The 24811-nt window shown below is 45.6% G+C and overlaps 1 protein-coding gene and 2 long non-coding RNA genes across 4 annotated transcripts in view; 1 reads left to right on the forward strand and 2 right to left on the reverse strand.

The window, feature by feature from the left end:
* The window catches only part of ITGA9 (integrin subunit alpha 9), a 505378-nt gene that overhangs the window by 58697 nt on the left and 421870 nt on the right, over positions 1 to 24811 (forward strand). For both annotated transcript variants that reach the window (XM_075586544.1, XM_075586545.1), the window contains exon 4: positions 19882 to 20005. In XM_075586544.1, the coding sequence (XP_075442659.1) occupies positions 19882 to 20005 (124 nt within the window). The remainder of the gene's footprint in view (positions 1 to 19881; positions 20006 to 24811) is intronic.
* Positions 3927 to 7508, reverse strand: LOC142488684 (uncharacterized). Its single transcript, XR_012799580.1, has 5 exons — positions 7123 to 7508; positions 6420 to 6577; positions 5859 to 5996; positions 4265 to 4293; positions 3927 to 4172 (listed from the first exon to the last, which is right to left on the reverse strand). It is a non-coding gene; the product is annotated as an uncharacterized LOC142488684 (long non-coding RNA).
* The window catches only part of LOC142487349 (uncharacterized), a 37546-nt gene continuing 32233 nt past the window's right edge, over positions 19499 to 24811 (reverse strand). Inside the window, exon 4 of the long non-coding RNA XR_012799197.1 lies at positions 19499 to 19633. This is a non-coding gene — a long non-coding RNA (uncharacterized LOC142487349). The remainder of the gene's footprint in view (positions 19634 to 24811) is intronic.

Here is a 24811-nt window from a genome sequence, read left to right on the forward strand (position 1 = left end):
CTCTCTCTCTCTCTCTCTCTCTCTCTCTCTCTCTCTCTCTCTCTCTCTCTCTCTCTCTCTCTCTCTCTCTCTCTCTCTCTCTCTCTCTCTCTCTCTCTCTCTCTCTCTCTCCCTCTCTCCCTCTCTCCCTCTCTCCCTGAGCAGCTCTTACAATGATCAAATGTTTTATTATTTTTATTTTTCTATACTGAATTGAAGCAGGTGGCTTCTCAGATGAACCCCATTCATTTCAACCCTGAGGACCCCCTGCTTCCGGAGATAGAGGGTGCCAGTAGCCCAAAAGCAGGGACCCCCCACCGAGTTAATCATCCTCTGCATCTTACTGCTTTCTCGGCCATGATTGAGCTCTGACGCTGCAACCTCACGCACCCATGGAAGCAGTCCAGCTATATCTGTACATCCGTATTATTTAGATCAGGGGTGGCCAAATCCAGTCCTCAAGGGCCACCAATAGGTCAGGTTTTCAGGATATCCCTGCTTCAGCACAGATGGCTCAATCAGTGGCTCAGTTGTTGACTGAGCCACCTGTGCTGAAGCAGGGATATGCTCACAACCCGTCCTGCTGGTGGCCCTTGAGGACTGGAGTTGGCCACCCCTGATCTAGATGAAAGCAATGGACCAACACCTTTTAGTAGTAAACCAAACCTTTAGTAGTAAAGGATCAGAAAGGACCTCTATGCATGAAACAACTGCATAATATCCCAGTACAAACTATCTTACTATATACTATCTAAGTTGCAACCTAATTTTTTCTCCATGTTATGTTTAACCCCACCCTAAACCTTTTTTTGCTCTTTGTACCCCCACTCCTCCTGCAAACTCAATAATAATAAAATAAAAAAAATCAAAGTAAAAAGCAATACTACATGTAATGAAAAACAAAAGTGTACAATGTATCTAATAATGATAATAATTCTGCTATCCACAAGGACTACAAGTTCCAGGATGCATTGGCATAACAGTAAATACCCTTCTACATACAGTACTGTGAAAAAGGGCCTAGGAATGCTAATGACAATATTGTAATTACTGCTGATGAAACGATGATGAGTTGTTTCATATATTTTTATGTATATATTCTGACCAGAAGTGAAATAAGTTTTATGCTGAACTGCTGCATCACGTCACAGGATGTACGTTTATAAACACTGCTTCTTTATGGCCAACTGACATAAATACTTAGTTGCCATCTGGACTAAGGTTGCAACAGTTAGGTCAAAGGGGGAAAAAATCCTGTTTTTCTCTCTCGTTTGTTTGTTTATAATTAAGGGTGGAAATACAAGTTAGAAAATACTTTGTGATAAACTGCGGCAAAGAAGTTTATTTAAATGAAAAACCAAACCTTTTAAATCTTCTATGGGTTATTTTTTTTAAAAATAAATCCGTTCTGTAGTATTAGATAAAACTTACTGTATTTTAAATTATTAACTCTTATTGTCATTTTTTATGCGTTTTAAAGCATCCTTTGATTTCTATAGCAGGTTTAGTCCACCTCCAAGGAGTGCAAGATATTTACAACACTTTCCTGTTTGTGATAATTTGTTGCAATATTCCCAGCAACTTGAGCTGTAAACTGTAACAATAGATACTGTTACCTTAGTAATATAAGGATACATTGTAGCTGCTGAGTTATTATTACACTGACTGAAGCAGCCATTATGTTAGGCCCACAATCAGGATTTTGACAGATTTATAACAGGCGCTCCAAACCATTGCCAGTTTAGGTAAGAATATCAAATTATACATTGTCACGTGCTTTACATATACAAATAAGAGGAGAAAAAGCGGGAATGTAATATTGCTGCTTTAAACCAGATACTTGACTAGAAAGCGCTTCTATATATGACTTCTGTATGGGACACTTTGCCATATAAATTATCTATTTTGCTGCAAGAGGATACAAAAAGGCACAAAAAGTATTTATTTGAAGCCACTCAACAAAAGGTGAGTAAGTGCTTCTTAAAGGTAATATCTGATATCTGTGATAGTCTTTACAAGCATGAGTATCATCTTTAATCATTAATTCCCCAGCAAAATAAGTAAATTAATCAATTCGTTTTTTTACCTTTTTTTAAATCAGCGCACAGAAAAAATGACCCCAACTCAACACTTGGACCCTGAAAACACTCCAAACACAGTGTGCGCCTGAATGGCACTTTATCATTCGATAAAGTACTGTTTGGGCCCGGAACGTATTGAAGTGTTTACAGGGTCTCCCTTCTCCCTATTTTTCTACGTTTTCTTTATATTCTTTTAATACAATTGGATTATTTTTTTTGCAATGGTTTTGTTGGGTTAGTTTATTCTGTGCGCTGATTTTCTGTGACTATATACATTGCTGGCAACTTGCTCGGCTGTACACTTAGGCCTCGGCCAGGGTGGTGTTCAGCGGGCGGGCGCGCTCACGCTGGCCGTGATGAAACACATTGCGGCAATGTGTGTGGCCAGCGTGAGCGACTGCCTGCGCCGGCGCCTGCTCGGCACTTAGCTGCTTGCAGAGCAAGCAAATTTGATTTTGCTGCTCGCAAGCGCGTCACGTGAGCGGTTCGCCCAATGAGGGCAAACCAGCTCCGTGATGTCGTGGACGTGCCCCCACACGAGCGTGAACCTAGCTGGCCACGAATCGCCCGGCTGAGCAGGGCGCTGCGCACGAGCGCCAGCGCACATGCTCCCTGCCTGGCCGCAGCCTTAGTCCTTCCCTTCCGGAGTTCCATGAGGATATTATAGCAGGTTTGCACTGAAGACACAGTTACTACAGCTAGAGAGTGAGTACGGGTCATAATGGATGAATGAGATGAGCCGCAGACTCCTAGGGTAGGTGTTGCATATATGCATTGGTTTATAGATCTGCTATCAAGTTAAAATGATCCCATGGAGGAATGTGTGTTTTCTCTACTTAGAGCACTGATTTATAGTGTATTAATGTATAACTTTTTTTACCTTGCCTAATCCAGAAGACAATTCAGTTTTACGTCTTGGGATGCCTGTTTTGTTTTAGCAATACCAGATACCAAACCCAATCAATAAATAATGAGAATGTTGGATGTCACAGTACAGATGTAGCCAACTTAAATCCTCCGGCTGGCAGTGGGATATACACAGCGCACCATCGCGAGAAGCCGTCATTGTATCAAATGTCACCCTTGGAGCACGCACGCGGCATTAATAACACTGACTACATGTGTAACACTTATTATTGCTTGGCTCACCGGCAGTGACGATATGCACGGCTATACCATCCTTGCAGTAATTATGGAAGAGCTGGTGAAAATATCAGATGGTGTGGGAGTCTCCTGCTGCTTTTTCTGCTTTCGCAAACCTTTTTATGTTGTCTTCAATTATTTTGACCTTTCTTTTATGCTGCGGAGCTTAAATACTCGCATGTGTGTTTTTACTTTTGTGGGCGCTAGGCAATATGCACATAATATATATTGCACGCAGAGCCTCCATATAGACACATTCCTCAGCACTGCTGTGGCAATTCACTTATGTTAAGTAAACATCAGCTCCCGAGGCAAAGGTCAACACATTGAGAAGGAGCTGACCCTTTAAAAATAAAGGTGTGTTAGTTTGGGGAGAAGGGGAGATATCTTCCATATGTAACCTTTTCAAGATGTCACTGCCAATGGAAACTAAGGATCCTTAGATAGACAGAACACTTCATTAAATATGTTCTGTGTGTCATAAACCCTACAGGGGTTATTTATCAGCCTCCCATCTGCTAATCTGGGGCAAAACGTCTATCAGATGTATACAAAATAAATACCTCTTCAACTCTAATGTGAAAAAGTTTCTTAGTACATTTGGTGAACTCCCCCCCCCCCCCTAGTTTTGCAGATGGGAGACTTTAATACATTACCCCAATGCACTAGTGCCTCAGTAAAGCAAATACACCAAGTGAAGTTAACATGATTGGTCACAGTTTTATTAAGTGAGCTGAAACCTTAGTATATATACTGTATGGACCAGTAAGAAAAAGACATGGTCAAATATTCCAAAAAACTATGTTTTGCATAGAAATGCATGGTTGTTATACAGGTTTTGTATTAGGGTTATTGGCCTCCTGTTAAACCAATGCACATCCGTAGTGATACAATCTGGAAACAGATTAAAGAAGCAGCCTCAGATGGTAGGATGGGAGCGTTTCAAATCCAAACTGGTTGATGCATCCACTGTAATATATAAAATTTGACCCAATTCGGTATTTAATTTTTTTTTTTTTTTTGGTTTTACTAAAACATATAAAGGGAAAGACATGGTATACCTCAACGTTACACATGTTGCAGTAGTTATCTGTCAAGAAAGGAAGGAAGAACATAATCAACAATTATCAGAAAGTGTTTACATAGAAGTGACTACATGATTTGCTGATAGTGGGCCCTCCTGACGATATGGCAATTTGTAATCGCTGTGTAAAACGTTCAATCGCTGATGTTTTCAAAACGTTAATGCAGGTAGGTATTTGAAGAGGAATCATCTGTCTTAACAATATTTAGATTATCATTGGTATCATTTACATTCTCGCTGTGTGCAGTGGTGAACAGAGGAAGAGCTAATTGCCCCTTCTTCCTGCTAACAACATATCTAACGTTTTTCTAGTGTTTTTTTTCTCTGAAAAAAAGATCTTGCAGTATATATATGGTAACACTTTTGCACGTGTTGATAATATTTTAAAGGAACAGATCTTCCCCTCTCCCTCCCCTTTTCGTTGCCACATTGTAAACTGTAAACTACTCTCTCATATCCTCCGCCGGGCCTCCTCTATTGGTTCCGTCTGCCCTCATAACTCTGACGGTGCCTCTCTTTTTTTAACTGCCCGTTCTGGCAACCAAGCCTTGACTGCTTCAACTCCCTCCTTTTAGTCCCCCCCCCGACCCCCCCGAACCACTCTCCTCTGCAGCAAATCCCTCTCCCTCTTCAGGAATCAAATAATGCAACCTTAACCCTTGCATTGCACTCCTCTCTTAGTCCAGTCATGCACCCTTACGCCTACGCTACACTACAGCCCCAGGGCCATCTTTCAAAATGTCAGTATGGCTAATCTGACATTGTTGTGCATCAACCTGGAAAGAGGAAAATGCAACACTCACAGGGTCTTCAAGGTAATAGCATTTATTCAAGGATCGACGCTTCGATCCTAAGCCGTGGACCTTCCCGAGGTTATCAAGATAAGAAAGGTCCATAGTTTAGGATTGAAACGTCGATCTGTGAATAAATACTATTAAATTGAAGATGGTGTGAGTGCTGGATTCTCTTCTTTCCAGTACACTACCTGAAAGCGTTCCAGGCCCTTCTAGCACCCATGACTGTATACAATGTTTTCAGCGTGTGCTCCTGCTCATTTTCTCCAGTGGATCAACTTGTCATTTCAATAACAATTAAATTTTCCCATGCTTAGAACTTTGAATATAGTTAATTTTGAAGGGTTTTTCCTGGTGTGTTCACAGGTACTGTATCTCTTCACATGTGGTATAAATGAGTATTTTGGGTGGTATATAAGCCAATGGGTACCCTACTAAACAGGATTCCTCTCTCTTCTCTCTCTCTTGTGGACTGTCCCGCTCCTACCTCCCTTCTCTCACTCTTCCTCTCTCTCCTCGACTTGTCAATTTTGACCAACCTTTTTGGCAAATGTTTTTACTTTTTCGTAAGTTCGTAATCTTTTTCGTGATCCAGCGGAACAAACGTAGGCAAAGTGAGTTTGGGCAAGTTTGCACCTCTCTGATAAGCAGATACCTATGCAGTGCCACCGCTGGCAAGGCAGAGCTGAAAACATTTAAGAATAGTGATTGTACGTTAAATAACAGCATGCACAAGGTTAATATAATCCAGGGAAGTATAACACTCTCTTAACCTACCAGATGAACCTTTTGACCATGCTGACCTGTCTGTAGCCCACAGTTTATATCCACAATATTGTCTTTGTTTCTGAAAGCGCTTCCTTCCCGGTCAGTTCTCATTACCAGTTTCCTGTCTGGAAACCTTCTTTTTGTGTCCTGTGTATACATTATACATCAAATGTATACAGAGTTGTACAAGAGGTATATTTTATGAATGGCTTTACATTAGGTCTAGATTGTCTAAACATCACAGTGGAAATTTGTTTAATAACCAATTTACTGTGTATAAAATATGGTTTTTGTTTCTGCTGAAAGGACCCTTATTATATTCATGTACTGTATGTTATTTCAAAATTAAATGGAAAGAAATGTTTATAAAATGTTGTCAGTGCTGGGCTGTTAAATGTTAGTAATATAAAGTCCGCTCTTCAACAGGCAGCAATGCTCACCAAAATGTGTATTTTCTTTCTTATGTCACACCATTGATCTCAAGATATTGATAGTTTTATCTGTTTTACCTAACGTTGCACCTCCCTATTGAGATAGATTGATATGTCACCCATTATTACAGTCTCTCACCAGGCCTCGTGGGAGAGCGGTATAAATCTCACTGAATCCTTAGGGGCAGCACACTCCCTCTTTGCCGGTGCCCTGCCGCTATCTATTAAGTTCAGGATTTCTCACTCTGTTGGCTTCTGTGACTCACCGCCAAGCACTAAGATCTCATTCCCCATAATCTGTGGAGGCAAAGAGCAGGCATGATGATTAGAGCTTGTGCGGATGTAAGACCACCCTCCAATTCCCATCCAATTCCCATCCACCCTCTGCTGCCTCCTTCAGTCCTAACACCCTTCACTGCCAACACCATCCACCATCTTCTGCTTTTCTTCCACCTTACATTGCTCCCTCTAGTACTTGCACCCTCCACTAACCCCCCCTCCAGACTCTGCTTCCCCGCCATCAATCACACTCGGCTGCCCTTTTCAACCTCCCTCTGATGCCCCCCCCCCCCCTTATCCACCCTTTGCTTACCCTCTGCTCTTTCCCTTTTTTAGCTGCCCTCGTATACCCTCAGGTCTGTTTCCCAGACAGCACCAGACAGGAAACTTCCTCTTTTTTTGTTTGTGTCACTGTGACGAAAGCTTCCACAGGCTTATTAATATTACACAAAAATAACTGGGTTTGAACTGAACGAGGCTTAAGATATAATAAATTGTATTTATTCCTTAGAATAAAGGTGAACACAACAGATAATACAGTAACAAACAAGAAGTACACTTACTTAGGGGTTGGGGAATGAGAAGTATGATGTAGCATTTCTCTCAGCAATCAGGAAATCATTCAGGTGATATCAGGTAACCATATCAGCAAACGAAGACAAAGGATATATGGGTGGACAGCAGTTTATAAACCTTTTGTCCCTCTATCTGTAACATTAAGCACTGGTGATTGGTTTTCAATTACCTCCAGCCAATCTTTAACATGGGAACACATTTCAACACATGCCCCCCTGCTAGCTGGCACAGGTGCAGTAGAACTCTGGGGTCTCATTTCTGTAGCCCCACCTATGCAAATGGAATGCCAGCCATTCTACCCATTTGGCTTTATGGCAGGAAAACCTTTGTTGGAAGGTGTTAAATGGAACACTTAAGAACTGCTCTGTTTTGAGCCTCAGATAAACAGTGAGGGTGACAAAACTCTTTGAACAATACTTAAGTCCTAGACATTCGGTCGCCTCTCCGGCCATCTGCTACATTATGGCCAAAGAAATTTCCTCTGAAATTTATCCATACCTTAGAATACAGTATTAAGCATAAAACATAGACGTATTAAAATATCCGGTTCCGTTGGGTCTAGCAGGTCCAAACTTCCCAGTTCGCATTGCCAGAACTGGGACACCATATGGTCCAAAAAGTGACTTGCTACGACCTAAGGAACCGGAGTTACACAAATGCACATTAAATCATTTTAATACAAAAATCTCCACTGAAAAAGAAATCTCAGCTTTTCACTAAATCCCCATTGAAAACAACGGGCAGCTCCGCCATAGACTTTCAATGGTAAATCGCCGCCATTGAAGTCAATGGGGTTTTTCTGCCATTGAAGTCTATGGGAAAAGTCCCGAACTTCAAGGGTGTCCATACTCCGTCAGGTTGGTCCAAGCGGGTCAAGGATGGTTCTGCAGCGATGCCGGAGCAGTGGCTACAGATACCCCAAACCCTGATCCGCTGGACCCTCCGGAACCGGAGCTATGGAATACCAAAATTCAGTTTTTTCCACTTAGTCATTTTTCAGAGCCGTTTTTGCCGCCGCCGGCAAAGCCTATGGCGCGACCCGCTCTATCTGGTTCGACCCTTATTGGGGGTCCAAGATTCGGGGACCTGGTGGTGGTCGAGTGGGGGGAAGCCCAGGAACTAGGGGCAAAAAGAATTTTATTCCTAGGTGCTCTAGAACTGTTTATTCCCACGCTAATTGACGTTGAACTTGACTCAAGTGATTTTAACTCTTTTAAAGGACATTGTATCCGCTTTGCGGTTTGCGGTCTGGACGGCAGCCAACTCGTTCTTCGAAAGGGTACCTCGAGGCATCTCCATTGAAGTCAATGGGCCCACTGACTTTCAATGGGAAACCGCCGCTCTCCCTCTCGGATGCCACCTGCTGGTCTTTACAGGAAACAGGACTAAAACAGCACAATCTTCCATTGGAATGCATTGAGCCCTAATGGCGGCCAATGGGGACCTGCAAAATGGTGCCTGAAAAGGCGGGAAAACTACACAAAGAGCTATAATCATTAAAGAACTATTAACCCTTGTGCTCCCGGATGGATTCTAGTGTGTGTAATGCAGACACTGATTAACACAGACATTACAATGGAACAGGGGAACAGGGGGAAATACATTTACAGGTCATAACAAGGGTTAAATCACATTTCTGGACCTCAGTCCAGTTAACCCCTTGTCTCCCTGGTGTGGTCTGGGGTGGCCAAATGGGGTGCAACCCCTTTAATACCGGGCCACCCCCTTTCTCCCTCTACACCTCCCCTTCTTAATGCATGTCCTGTGGCCCACTGGCCCTGACGTGGAGTGGGGCACTGCTGGCATCATTAATGAATTCAGTCTCAGAGGGATAGTCCTGGCGTGAAAGTCCATCAGCATTGCTGTTTTCACTGCCTTTATTGTGCTGAATGGTAAATTCAAATTCTTGCAAAGCCAAGCTCCATCTCAGCAGTTTGGCATTTTCCCCTGATACCCTCTGTAGCCAACTCAGGAGATTGTGGTCTGTGATGACCGTGAAAGCCCTCCCATAGACATAGGGCTGGAGCTTTTTGAGTGCCCACACAATGGCCAAGCACTCCTTTTCAATGGTGGCATATGCCACCTCCCTGGGGAGCAGTTTGCGACTGAGATACTGCACCGATACACTTTATTCGAACAAATACCCAGTTTGTACCTGGCAGATACCTGGAATGCGCCGCTCCTCACCTCTGACAAGCCCCGTTGAGTTTGCCTTCCCAGCCTGGGTTCATGCCTGGCTGACGGGCGGCTGATCTGTTAAATGATAATGATTAGGATTTAATAGGCTGCAATGCTTCGCGTGTCTACCAGATGGCATAAATTCATGAATTGTAATGCAGTATATATATACTGTGCAGTATTGCAGCCAGCGGGAATAAAATGCTTCAATCCCTGCTTGGAAAATACCTCAATGCACTCGGGCAGAAAACAGTCACAAACCTCAATACACCCGGGTATACCCGAATTCGTGGGACTAGCCGAGCTCGAATAAAGTGTGTCGCCAGTGTACACCACAGGATGCTCTTTGCCGTCATCCCCCACCTGGCTCAACACAGCCCCCACACCAAAGTCTGAGGCATCAGTCTGAATAAGAAAATGCTTGGTATAATCTGGGGCAGCCAGGATGGGGGCCTCAGCAAGCGCAGCTTTCAGTGCCTGGAAAGCAGTTTCACAGGCAGGAGACCAGGTAATAAGCACAGGCAGTTGCTTCTTAGTCAGATCAGTCAGGGGTTTGGCCACGGCGCTGTACTGTGGGACAAATTTCCTGTAGTACCCTGCGGTGCCCAAAAATGCCATGACCTGTTTCTTGGTTTTTGGAACAGGCCACTGAACTATGGCTTCTACCTTGGCTGGCTCTGGTTTGAGATGCCCTCCACCCACCCTGTGCCATAAGTACAGGACTTCTGCCATCCCTACCATACACTTAGTGGGTTTTAAGGTAAGCCCAGCCTCCCTGATCCTATCCAGCACTGCAGCTACATGTCCTATGTGGGATTCCCAGGAATTACTAAAGACAGCAATGTCATCTAAGTAAGCCCTGGCATAGCTCTGCATCCCTTCCAGTAACCTATTGACCAGGCGTTGGAAGGTAGCCGGGGCATTCTTCATCCCAAATGGCATCACCAAAAACTCATAGAGGCCACTTGGAGTGATGAATGCTGACTTCTCCCTAGCCTCCAGGGTCAGGGGATCTGCCAGTAGCCTTTGCTCAAATCCATGGTGGTCAGATACTTTGCCCCCGCGAGTTCATCTAGTAACTCATCCATGCGGGGCATGGGGTAAGCATCTGACACCGTCCCAGCATTGAGCAACCGGTAGTCCACACAAAACCTTGTGGTTTTGTCCTTCTTAGGCACTAGGACTACTGGACTTGCCCAAGGGCTCTGGGACGGAGTAATTACCCCTAGGGTCAGCATCTCCTCTATCTCTCTTTCCATACTGGTCTTGACCTCTGCTGACACTCTATAAGCGTGCTTATGCAGAGGCTGCAGGTCCCCTGTGTGTACTGGGTGTTTGGTGAGATGTGTGGTCCCTGGCATGTCAGTGAAGAGGGCGCTATACTGAGCTAGCATGTCCCTGGCTTCTCCCTTCTGCCTAGCACTCAACTGTGCCCCTATCTCTACCTGCTCAATAGTGTTTCCTTGCTTTGCCTCCCCTAGGAGATCAGGCAGAGCATTGCTCGCCGGATCCTCCAGCAGTGGGCTACAAATGGCCATTACTGCTCCCATACTCGGTGCTCTGTATTCCTTTAGCATATTAATGTGATATGTCTTTTGCCTCTCAGGCGCTACCTGTACAACATAGTTGCACTCATTCACCTTTCGGATAACCAGGTACGGTCCCGACCAGGCAGCCATCAGCTTGTTCTCCCGAGTGGGTTTGAGAACAAGCACCTGCTGTCCTGGGATGAATTCTCTGCTACGGGCCTGCTGGTCATACCATTGCTTCTGCTTGGTCTGAGCAGCCCTGAGGTGGTCCTGGGCCACCCCCATAAGCATCTCTAACCGGTCTCTGAGATCTACTACATACTGGATCACTGAAGCATCAGTAGCAGTAGTCTCCCCTTCCCATCCCTCACGGAATAGGTCCAGAGGTCCACGTACCCTGCGGCCATATAGCAGCTCGAAGGGGGAGAAGCCTGTAGATTCTTGCGGTACTTCTCGGTATGCAAACAGAAAGTACTGCAGGTGAATCTCCCAGTCTTTCCCCTCCGCCTCTATAAAGGTCCGAAGCATCTGCTTCAGGGTACCATTAAACCTCTCACATAATCCGTTTGTTTGGGGATGGTAAGGGGTAGTGCGCCGGTGCTGTACACCGCAAGCATCCCAGAGACAATGTAACAGTTCACTCATGAACTGCGACCCCTGATCGGTTAGGATCTCACTAGGGAAACCTACCCTAGCAAAAATGTTCAGCAGAGCTGCTGCCACTGTCTTGGCACTTATGGTGCCCAGCGCTACCGCCTCAGGGTACCGGGTGGCAAAATCCACCACCGTGATGTAGCGCTTCCCTGACCTGCTAGGAATCATGAGGGGTCCTATCAGGTCCATCGCTACCTTCTGGAAGGGTTCCCCTATTATCGGTAGGGGTTTCAGGGGTGCCTTCACACGGTCGCCCGCCTTACCCACTCGCTGGCAGGCATCACAAGAGCGGCAGAAATTGCTCGCATCTCGGGATGCCCCCGGCCAGTAGTAACGCTGTAATAACCGGGCTCACGTCCTGGTGACCCCCTGATGTCCCGCTAACGGAATAGAGTGAGCTACCCATAACAATTGCTGTCGGTACCCCTGGGGTACTACTAGCTGTCGCTTACCGGTCAATCCCTTCTCTATCCCCGGGTTCCCTTCTTCTCTTTATAGGAGTCCCTTATGCCATAGGCAGCGCTCAGTGCCCTCCCCTGCCTGAGATTCGGATGCCCGAAGTCTCACGCCGGCCAGGGTAGGGTCTGTCTTCAGTGCCTCCCTAAACTGGGCTCCTAAATCTGGCCACCCCCCAGTCATGTCATTGTCAGGGGAAGGGGACAGGGTAAGGGGGAACAGTACGTCAGCCTGTGATTGTAACTGATCCTGGCTTACCTCCCCGGGCTCCTCTGTGCCCTCTGCTAACGTTGGTCCCAAAGGCTGGGGGACTGGGGTGGCCACCGCCGGCATTGCCGTGGTCTGGCTCCGGGTAACCGCCGCCACTGCAGCGGGCTGGGGCACACGGTCGTAGGTGCAGGTCATCGGTCCCAGGTCATTGCCCAAAAGAATTTCAGCATCCAAACCTGGTAAAACCCCCACCTCCCCCACACCCTTGCCCACCCCCCAATCCAAAAAAATGCGGGCCATCTGCAGGAAACGTGGCTCTCCATCAGCCACAATGATCTGCATCCCAGGGCCTGGGAGCAATTCCTCTGGCCGGACCATATCAGGTCGGACCAGGGTCACTGCAGCTCCTGAATCAAGCAAGCCGACTGCTTGCCGGCCACCGACTGTGACCGGGGTGAGATGCTTGCTCCTGCCGTCCGTCGGCTGCAGGTCTGCGCGGTGATGTCCTCCGCTCCTGGCTGTAGGCACCGATGAAACCGGGGTAGGGGTGACATGGGACGTCTCGCTGGGAGTTGTTTCCATGACCGGTCCTGGTTCTTTGGTGGAAGCCACCCGCACGCGGGCTACCGGCTTTGCAGCTGGGATGCGTTGCCCTCGATAGGGTCCGTTGGAACGCAGGGGTTCCGGGCAATCTGGTCTGAGGTGACCAGTGCTGTTGCAATTGTAGCACCGGCGCTCATGCCGGAGCTCTCCCGCCTTCTGTGACCCGCTGCCCGCAGGCGGCTTTTGGGTCCACTGGGGGGTACTCACAGCTTTCTTGGCCGGCGCCGGTGGGGTTACCGCTTTGGCTGGTACCTTGGCGGTCATCTGGGACCGGCTGACCACATAGTCATCTGCCATCCTCGCCGCCTCGGTGTAGGTCTTGGGCTTTTTATCATACACAAAAGCCCTCACCGCCGGCGGGCACTGCTGCATGAGCTGCTCCTGAAAGATGAGGTCCAGCAGGTGTTGGTAAGTCCTGGCCTCAGAGCCCTCCACCCAGTGTAACCCATACAAAGCCATGCGGGTCACATAAGTGACATAGGTCTCCTGAGGGTGCCTCTCCTCCAGCCGGAACTTACCCCGGTAAGCTTCAGGGATAAAACCGTGCTGAAACAGCAAAAGTTCTTTCAGGTGGTCATAGTCATCAGCAAACTCCTCTGTACGCGCCATCAAAGTCTGTTTAGCCAAGCCGGAGAGCAGCGGGTCCAGGCATGCAACCCTATGCTGGGGAAGCACCCCGTACCGCCGGCACTGCATTTCAAAGTTCCTTAGAAACATGTCAATCCGATCAGTGCCCTCCACATACTTGGTGAGACTGTGCTTGTCCAGTTGGAGTCCATCTTTGGGGGGTCGGACCGGGGGGCAATAAGCGGGTCTGTTCACTGCCATAGAGATAAACTGTAGCCGCTCCTCCGCTGTCCCTCGGTCTCCCCACGTTGTAATCAGTGCCAACATCTCAGGGGTAAACGGGCTGGTAGCCGCAGCCATCAGCGCCCCTCCTGTCGCACTTGTCCTGGGAGGTGCACTTGGTCCTTCCCCGGGATTCTGCCCTCCCGGCACTGGGTTCAGTCCCTGATCTCCGGGCGGTGGTATAAGGGCAAGCTGAGCTGTCTCCAGAGCCTCTGGATGCTCGGCTTCATAGGCTGTGATTGAAGCAACCATGTCCTCAACCTCCTGGTCTGCATATTCCAGTCCATAGGCATGGCACTTTTCTCTTAGCTGAGTTCTAGTTCTCAGGTAATAGATGCTCTCCTCTTCACTCATGGTTCTGGGTCGCAGCAGTGAGGTGGTGTGACAACTTGCGTTACTTGTTGCACTACTGTTTGTTCAATATCTTTAGTCCCAGGAACTTGTAATTACCATCAAGTTCCCACTGGATCACAGTACCCCGCAGAATACTGTAATCCAGGTCCAGTTCAATCCCGCCAGCTGCCACCAGTTTTATTAATACGCCTGTGATGATAGCTTCCACAGGCTTATTAATATTACACAAAAATAACTGGGTTTGAACTGAACGAGGCTTAAGATATAATAAATTGTATTTATTCCTTAGAATAAAGGTGAACACAACAGATAATACAGTAACAAACAAGAAGTACACTTACTTAGGGGTTGGGGAATGAGAAGTATGATGTAGCATTTCTCTCAGCAATCAGGAAATCATTCAGGTGATATCAGGTAACCATATCAGCAAACGAAGACAAAGGATATATGGGTGGACAGCAGTTTATAAACCTTTTGTCCCTATATCCTTAACATTAAGCACCGGTGATTGGTTTTCAATTACCTCCAGCCAATCTTTAACATGGGAACACATTTCAACACATGCCCCCCTGCTAGCTGGCACAGGTGCAGTAGAACTCTGGGGTCTCATTTCTGTAGCCCCACCTATGCAAATGGAATGCCAGCCATTCTACCCATTTGGCTTTATGGCAGGAAAACCTTTGTTGGAAGGTGTTAAATGAAACACTTAAGAACTGCTCTGGTTTGAGCCTCGGATAAACAGTGAGGGTGACAAAACTCTTTGAACAATACTTAAGTCCAAGACATTTGGTCGCCTCTCCGGCCATCTGCTACATTATGGCCAAAGAAATTTCCTCTGAAATTTATCCATACCTTAGAATACAGTATTAAGCATAAAACATAGATGAATTAAAATATCCGGTTACGTTGGGTCTAGCAGGTCCAAACTTCCCAGTTCGCATTGCCAGAACTGGGACACCATATGGTCCAAAAAGTGACTTGCTACGACCTAAGGAACCGGAGTTACACAAATGCACATTAAATCATTTTAATACAAAAATCTCCACTGAAAAAGAAATCTCAGCTTTTCACTAAATCCCCATTGAAAACAACGGGCAGCTCCGCCATAAGACTTTCAATGGTAAATCGCCGCCATTGAAGTCAATGGGGTTTTTCTGCCATTGAAGTCTATGGGAAAAGTCCCGAACTTCAAGGGTGTCCATACTCCGTCGGGTTGGTCCAAGCGGGTCAAGGATGGTTCTGCAGCGATGCCGGAGCAGTGGCTACAGATACCCCAAACCCTGATCCGCTGGACCCTCCGGAACCGGAGCTATGGAATACCAAAATTCAGTTTTTTCCACTTAGTCATTTTTCAGAGCCGTTTTTGCCGCCGCCGGCAAAGCCTATGGCGCGACCCGCTCTATCTGGTTCGACCCTTATTGGGGGTCCAGGATTCGGGGACTCGGTGGTGGTCGAGTGGGGGGAAGCCCAGGAACTAGGGGCAAAAAGAATTTTATTCCTAGGTGCTCTAGAACTGTTTATTCCCACGCTAATTGACGTTGAACTTGACTCAAGTGATTTTAACTCTTTTAAAGGACATTGTATCCGCTTTGCGGTTTGCGGTCTGGACGGCAGCCAACTCGTTCTTCGAAAGGGTACCTCGAGGCATCTCCATTGAAGTCAATGGGGCCATTGACTTTCAATGGGAAACCGCCGCTCTCCCTCTCGGATGCCACCTGCTGGTCTTTACAGGAAACAGGACTAAAACAGCACAATCTTCCATTGGAATGCATTGAGCCCTAATGGCGGCCAATGGGGACCTGCAAAATGGTGCCTGAAAAGGCGGGAAAACTACACAAAGAGCTATAATCATTAAAGAACTATTAACCCTTGTGCTCCCGGATGGATTCTAGTGTGTGTGTGATGCAGACACTGATTAACACAGACATTACAATGGAACAGGGGAACAGGGGAAAATACATTTACAGGTCATAACAAGGGTTAAATCACATTTCTGGACCTCAGTCCAGTTAACCCCTTGTCTCCCTGGTGCAGTCCGGGGTGGCCAAATGGGGTGCAACCCCTTTAATACCGGGCCACCCCCTTTTTCCCTCTACAGTCACTATACACTAGAGTGTAAGCTCTTTTGATTAGTGTTTTGTATCTATGCATTAGAGTGCAAAATCTGTGGATTAGGGTTCTGTTTCTATATGTTAGAGTGAAAGATCTGTGGATTAGTGTTCTGTATCTACCTGTATATGTAACCTCTCGTTATTTCCCTAGACTGATTACACAAATGCTAGGGCGACGGCCCAAGTCTTATTCACCTATGTGAACGATATATACTAGGCCGCTAGCGGAAAGCTTGGCGGGGGACAGACAATATGACACAACATGTATCTTTGAATATTCCTCAATCGCGAGGATCCTATCCTTATCAGATTACACAGTTTATACAAATATATACCAACATGCCAGTCATTACGCTTTAGTCTCTCAATGTCTCTCATTGAGTCCCAATGGCCCATGTTATTAAGGGGCCCTTTGGAGGTGCTGGCACAGTGATGGAACTCTTGAGTGTGCTGGGTTAAATGTTTCAGGCCTGTTTCTTCGCAAAGACTTGTAAAGAAACCAGTATGTGTAATTAAGAGTACTGGGGTATTTGCAAGTGGAATCCCCTTGGGGGTTACTCCCGACTCCTGGAACATGAGCAGCTGATACGTGGGGTGGACCTGCACTTGTCCTATCTGTGACCACTTCGAGTCAGCAGAACTGGAGTAGTTCTGCTCATGTGCTGATCTTGCATCCAACCTCAATGGGACATGGACGTGATTCTCCTTGCCTTAGCAGCTCTGTCTCCTCTCTCCTAACCCCTCTCTTCCTGCCTTACTCTGGGTGCACAGATCTCTGATCCTTTACTGTATTGCCATGTGATCCTATCTCAGCAGCAGGCCTTCTGGGAGCTGTAGTACTGCTGCTGCTTTCACCTCTTAACCTGTCACAAGAACCCTTCTTTAGGCTCTCAGTCATTGGCTCAAGAGCCAATGCTTAATGTTTGACTCCTTACCAGCAGCACACACCACAAAGGAACCAGCCAAGGGTCTGCATGCTATATCCTATCAAGGGGATTACATATGTATTTGAGTTCAAGATCTGTGTATTAGTGTTCATCTATACATTCTCTAGATTGTAAGCTCTCAGGAGCAGGGATTTTACTAGCTTCTTTGTATCTGTTTGTAACTCTGTACCCCATTGTACTGCGCTGTGGAATATGTTGGCGCTTCACATATAAACGATAATAAAAGTACAGTACAATCTGTGGATTAGTGTTCTGAACCTATACATTAGAGTGTAAATTCTGCATCTGTCATTGTCAGCGTGTATCAGTATGGTTTAGCATGATTGGGGCAACATACAGTAGGGGCACTCGTAACATTTTTTGGTAGAATATGGAGGGTTTTCTGCGATGCTCTACGATTTGTGCAACTGTATCCTTTGCCACACTAATCATTCGTCCTTTAAATTGAGAACTCTGCCAAAGCGAAGCTGAGCCCGGTGACCATATTGTATCTAATCCAGTGAAATTGTTTTTTTAAATGGGGAATCCCCTGAGCTTGGATCGCTACTAATCAGTACCAGGGTACCTCCCGGTTAAGGTACTAAAAATAAAAGTAGAAAAAAATGACAAAAAGGAGCAGCAGGAATTTTTTGCTTTAGGGCAGTTTTACTCATCCACCAAACAGTGATTTCATGGGCCATAAAAAGCAATAGTAACATGCATGATTGCAGAGGAGCACAGTTCTATTAATGAATTAGCTTGTAAGAGACTGTGTTTTAAATATTTATGCTAGAAGAACAGAGCATATGTCAAACAGTTATTCTCTGAAGAAATAATAAATAGTTGTCACGGTTACTTTCTTCTGCATTTTCCTTCCTTTTGTCAGGGTTATTTGGTCAAAAACTCATTCTAGTTTACAGCTCATGGCATTGTCCACTTCTGCATGACATGAGAAAAAGTTTATTCCTTTTTTTTATTTATTGATGCTGGAAATGAAATGACAATAACTTAAACTGAGCACACGGCCATAAATAGCCGGCTGTCCGGTGCGATAATCTTTGTGCAGACCTCGTAACATACTGTACATTTGGCTGTCAAATGAAATTCCTCCATGAAACAAACTTTTGAACCTTTTATCGACATTTATAAATGACCATTAAAAAAACCCATCTGAGACTGTACATGCATTGACATAATCTACAGAAGAGTAAAGGATAACGAGGGTCATTTATTAAAGTCTCCCGACTGTAAAACTGGGACCAAGAAACTGCACCAAATGTATCAAGGAAACACATTCTTATAGAAACCAGTGTGATTTTCTGCTGTGGTAAATATGGTGCAGTAGTTTTGCTGAGATACTTGTGGCAAATGACCCTCACTGAAGGAAGGCTAATTCTGACATGGAGACGTTCCTTAAAGTGACTTCACTTTAATAGGTTCAGTATATACTACAGGTGTCACACGGCCTTGCCCGTTGTGTGAACTGGACAAAATCTTTAAACCGCTTTTCCTTTCGGAACCTACTAGACTTAATACTACTGGCTTAAACTATAGTAATTATACTTTCCCTGACACAACGCACCCACACCCTCGAAATGGCAATATCGGCGATATTTCTCGCCGTGTCAACAAGCAAATAAAGTCCTGTAGATGTCGTTGTTGACCATGGACTTAAGCTCCATTATTTATCCCTTCCATTAACAGAGGAATTCAGATGAGTAGGGGTTAGTCACTGGACCAGGAACTTAACTCCATGTGCTTATCTTTGAAAGGCACATTGGCTCTGCTTGGGCCTCTCCCACTTGTCTTGCCGAATCCGGAGCATGGCTTCTCCGTTTCTTTCCAGAGAGTCAGCAGAAATGTCAGGACAACAAAGTTGGCAATAGATGTGATAGCAAAAATGTGTCACATACAGTAGATCCTATTCTGTATTACACACAGAATAAATATTTCTTACACACACAGGGAGAAAGAATAACCTGAAACAATGGGGAGGACAAGCAGTCACCCTTACTCACATAAGAGGAGTGTTTACTTAGATACAGTAGCAGGGATGCAATGAAATGTATGAGTTGACTAAGGGATGGTCAAGAGCTGCATGTAAGTCGCTTTCCAATACAAAATGAATAATACCCCTTGTTTATTTCTTAAACATGTGCATGACAACGCAATGTTTTGTGTGATGTGATGGTAAAGTTGAGGGAGAATAATTGCAGCCTCTATAAAAAGTAATACACCCATATTAATCAAGTCTCAATGGGAGGTAACGCTGAATCGGATGCACTAAACCGTATCGGCGCTGGATGAATTTGCCCCATAGAAGCAGATAATTATGGTACAATGATCTCAGCGTTGCTTGCTGCTATTACTGAGTCCCTTTCATTTGTGTCCCATGATAATGACACAACAATCTCTCAAACTGTAATGAAGAATAAGAGAGTTGTGCTGTGTTAGTGAACCATACAGGTCAGTAACTAAACCATTACTTACCTTACAAAGTAACATTCAATCCTGTGGTTGCAGTACATCAGAAGATACGATTGTGAGCCTTGACATCTTATGTATCATCTAATATCCATGAATTAACTCCTGTTAATACTTCACAAGGTATCACAACCTACAACAAACCTAAAATCACAAGGGCAAACCATAAGGTCAATGTCACATCATTTGGGATAATGAATATGCTGTTATTTTGCCCTACTAGTAATAACTGCTAAATCAGTATGACAGCTGAGCTGATCCCAGTTTATATGAATGTACATTCTGACTTATCTAAAAGCTACTGTGAGCAGAGAGGAAAGCAGAGTGTACTGTGTGTTTTCATAAGGGATTATCCCCTGTACCATAACAGTAATGTTTGTGTATCTGTTTAGGCCTGTGCACATCGTTGGAAGAATATCTACTATGAAACAGAGTACATCCTTCCTCATGGGTTCTGTGTTATCCTCCCACCAAACCTGCAGGCCAATGCACGAAAGTTAATTCCTTGCTATGAGGGTAAGTACACTAATCTTCAAAATGCTAACCTTTCAGTGCTGGAGGGGCCATTAACCTATTTATCTGCATATCACTCTGACAATGCAGGATTTAAAGCAGCAGTTCTGCCTGCCCCTTTTTATTTTAAGTCTACCTGAAGTGTGGGGCTCCTCCGGTATTCATCCGTGGTTCCCCCGTATCCGCCCCCCTCTCCCCCCACAAGGTTCAGGAGCTGTCCACCGGCTGTCCACCAGGGAAGTTTTAAGACTTAAAATGGACACAGGGTCAGAGCTTGCTTCAGCGGCCAATAGAAATCCGGCATCTCATCAGAAGATGACATGGTGGGTTTGTACTGGTGACACGCGGTCGTGTATTTAATCTTAGTGGCTTTATTTGTAGTTGTTTTGTGTCAAAACCAGCACCGAAAAACTAAAAATACCTTGGTAACTGGGAAATTCCCGAAAGTCGGGGCACCACAAATCAGCTCCAGGGGACCCACCAGTTCAAGTAGGATAAAACATTTTTCTGGTTGGATTGCTGCTTTAAATATACACAAAATGTAAGTAATACATGCATCCATGTTTATGTATTGCCCTCCATTTCCTTCTACATATAGCACTATAAACTGTAAAGCAAGTGTTACTTTATGCACGGGCAACTTTTCTATTCCCTCCTATTCTAAGAACATAAGACCATACGAGCACAAGACCGTATTTACTAGTGGACCATCATTTGAATGGGCCATCGGGTGTCTTCTAGTGCCGGAAGATGTCTTATGGCAAAAGCACTGCTTAGCAAATATGGGCCTTTATGTTAGCACAATAAAAAAAATCACAAACTGCAACCGCTCGAAAATGTGCAGAAACAAATCAGATGACAGAATAGCATGATAACAAGGCGATCACAAGGACACCAGGTACACAGAACTCCCATAACCCCATCTGTACACCTCGTTGACCTGCTGATCAAAGATTGCATGTAGCTTGCTATTCCTAATAGACCCATTTTCAACTGAGATTTCAGACAGAAAAAAATGCTCTCTGCCCACTATTAAAGTACAGATGTAGTCAGGGTAAGTGCTCCCTCTGGGGTATGCTGGGATAGAAACAGAGGGTTTGAAGACAGATACGTATCACTGGGCCCTTCTAGTCTGTCCATTTTCTATCTGCTGCAAGTCCTCAGACCCTATTTGATCTTTTGTTTTCTTCCATATTTTGGATTGCTTTATGTTTATCACGAGCATGTTTGAATTCCCTTACTGTATTAGCCTCTATCGCCTCTGTTCCACAATTCCACTGCCCTTTCTGTGAACCCTTTCTGTTACTACCATGGAATCCTAGGTAAACTGTGGGATATTCTGTAAATCAATAGGTAAAATAATGCTTATAAGCAATAATTAAAGATTGCTGTTGAAAACGAATCTGTTGACATTCAGAATTCATTATTTATTTATACATGTTTACTTAATCTTTGTTTTAACACCAGTGCGTTAGTCTAGATCTGCGGTTTCCAACCTTTTTTTGGTGAAGGAACCCTATGTGAAATTCTGGGGAACCCCAACCCTTTCTAATAGGCCGTCTGAGATCAGATGCATTGTAAATTCTTCTGTATTTGGTACAATTTTCAAATGACCTGAAATTTGCAGGGAACCCTTTAGGGATGCCCGGGGAACCCAAAGGTTCCCAGGAACCCCTGTCGAAAAACACTGACCTAGGTGTTGTAGACATAATTTATTCTTGAGATGGCCGGATCATCAGTTGCCCAATGCATCTTTTAATGTGTAATCATATGCATATTTATTATAGTTGTTCCAATGCAAAAGCCATGGCGAAAAATAGTGTTTAGTATAAATGTCATGGAAAACAATGTATATAGCCCTGGGCTGAAGTTACAGATCCTGCCTGTGTTTCTCCCCTAGAAATTAAAGTCAGTCCAACTACTCACGGTCAACCACCTACACATTACTTTGTCTGGAGAACAGAGATACATGTGAACGTCTTTCTTTTATCTGGATGTTTCTCTTTATTTACGTGTTCTGCACCTCTAAGTGAATTTGCCCTTTTTGACATACCACTCTCTTGCATTAAAGTTGTTGTTCATGCACCCAATATAAACATTATACTGTAAGTGGCCTGTTTTCTAAGCAGTTAAGTCTGGAGAATTTTAACAAATACCAGGGGATTTAAAGGTAACAAAAAAAAAAGTGTGTCATTTTTATTATTAGAGGGGCTGCTACCTTTATTTGTTAGAAGATAAAATATATATTGGTAGCTGATTCATGCTTTCACCTTTAAAATTCTCTTACCTAACCCCATCCAAACAGCAATATAAAAATCTATACATTTTAGAAAGACTTCTGATCAGTGGCGTAGCTAGACATTCGCAGGCCCATGGGCAAAAAAAAATTGAGGGCCCCATTAATATTAATACTGACTACAATTTTTTCTCCCCCACCCTCTCCCTGATCCTCTATCTCATCATCCCTCCTCATCTCTCCCCAGCCCTCCTCGTCATCATCCCTCTTCATCATCTCTCCCCCTCCTCGTCATCTCTCTACCCCTCATCATCTCTCCCCCTCCTCCTTATCTCCCCCACTTCTCCTCATCATCTCTCCCCCTCCTTTTCTCCTCCCCTCCACCCTCCTCCTCATCATAATTTCTCCCCTTCCTCCTCATCTCTCCCCTCCTCCCCCTCATCATCTCTCTCCCCCATCTCCTCCTTATCTCTGCCCCTCATCATAATCATTTCTCATCCTCATCATCTCCCCCTCATCATTAGCTCTCTCCCCACCTCATCAGCTCTCTCCCCCTCCTCCTCCTCATCATCATCAGCTTTCTGCCTCTCCCTCAGTCTCTCCCACTCCCCCATCCTCACTCTCTCCCTCCCCCCATTCTCACTCCCTCCCCCCACCCTCACTCCCACCCCATCCTCTCTCTCTTTCCCCCCATCCACTCTCCTCCCTCAACCCCTGAACCCTCTCTCCATCCTCTCCCCCATCCTCTCCTCTCTTCCTTCTCCCCCCATCGTCTCTCCTCCCTTCCCCCACCCTCTCTCCTCCTTTCCCCATCCTCTCTCCTCCCTTCCCCCATCATCTCTCCTCCCTTCCCCCATCATCTCTCCTCCTTTCCTCCATCCTCTCTCTCCTTCTTTCCCCATTCTCTCTCTCTTCCCTTCCACCATCTTCTCTCTCTCCTCCCTACCCCCCATCTTCTCTCTATCCTCCCTACCCTCCATCCTCTCTCCTCCCTTCCCCATCCTCTCTCATCCCTTCCTCCATCCTCTCTCTCCTCCCTTCCCCCATCCTCTCTCTCCTCCCTCCCCCATCTTCTCTCCTCCCTTCCCCCATCCTCTCTCCTCCTTTCCCCATCCTCTCTCCTCCCATCCCGCATCCTCTCTCCTCCCTTCCCCCATCCTCTCTCTCCTGCTTTCCTCATGCTCTCTCTCCTCCCTTCCCCCATCCTCTCTCTCTTCTCTTCAACATCTTCTCTCTCTCCTCCCTGCCCACCATCCTCTCTCCTCCCTTCCCCCATCCTCTCTCCTACCTTCCTCCATCATCTCTCCTCCTTTCCTCCATCCTCTCTCTCCTCCCTTCCCATCCTCTCTCTATTCCCTTCCACTATCTTCTCTCTCCTCCCTCCCCATCTTCTCTCTATCCTCCCTCCCCACCATCCTCTGTCCTCCCTTCCCCATCCTCTCCCCTCCCTTCCTCCATCCTCTCTCTCCTCCCTCCCCCCATCATCTCTCTCCTCCCTTCCCCATCCTCTCTCTCTTTCCTTCCACCATCTTCTCTCTATCCTCCTCCCACCATCCTCTCTCTTCTTCCTCCCCCCATCTTCCCTCCCCATACTCTCTCCTCCCTCTTCCCATCCTCTCAACTCCCTCCCCCCATCCTCTCTCTCCTCCCTCCCCTCTCATATATACACACAAACACTACACCATATACACACATACCAAACATGCAACATTAGTATAACACACACACACCATATACAAATACACATTTATATTCAACATATTCAAAGTCCCACAAAATATACAATATATATGCACACAATGCATGAAACACACACTTACCAACACAGACATACACACATTTAGCAACAAAGACATACACACACACTCACACTTAACAACACAGACACACACACTTATCAACAGACACAGAACCGGGAGATGTAGAGAGGAGCAGCTATGGAGAGCTCTGCAGCACCACCTGCTGCCCGGAAGTGGTTAAGCAGCCAGACAGACCTCCTCTTCTCCGCCTCCCTCCTACTGGCTACAGCTGTTCTGTGATCGACTCCGTAGCCGGCATCTTTCGCTCTCCTCCTACCTGCCCAAGCTTGTCTCTATCTGAAGAGAGACAGATGGGCCGACAACAGGGGGGCGGGGGGAGGGGAAGAGAGGAGCGGGCCCCCCAAGAGCATGGGCCCCTGGGCTATAGTTACGTCCCTGCTTCTGATACTGCATCTAATGAACAGTACCACAAGAATTGGTCCAATGAAATTACCACATTACATAGTTTTAAAGTTCAGGCTAATCCTTATGAGGTTTTATGGTACTTAGGAGGGATTTACTACGGTGAGATTATACAAAATATTAGAATTATCGGCAAAATATATGTTATTCTTAACATGGCAACCCATGGTTACTTGAACACTAAAGGCTAAAAGAAGTTAATACCTAATACTACTTTACCTCTGCCCATCTTTCATACAAAAAGGCTAGTAAGGAATGGGTGGGGTTAATTCTCCACCCCCATCGCCAAGCCCCCTTATCCCACTCCCCCCCCCCCCCCCATAGGAATGGCAAACAGCCTTACTAGCAAAA

The sequence above is a fragment of the Ascaphus truei genome, chromosome 2 (assembly GCF_040206685.1).
Source record: "Ascaphus truei isolate aAscTru1 chromosome 2, aAscTru1.hap1, whole genome shotgun sequence".
In the NCBI taxonomy this organism is placed as follows: domain Eukaryota; kingdom Metazoa; phylum Chordata; class Amphibia; order Anura; family Ascaphidae; genus Ascaphus; species Ascaphus truei.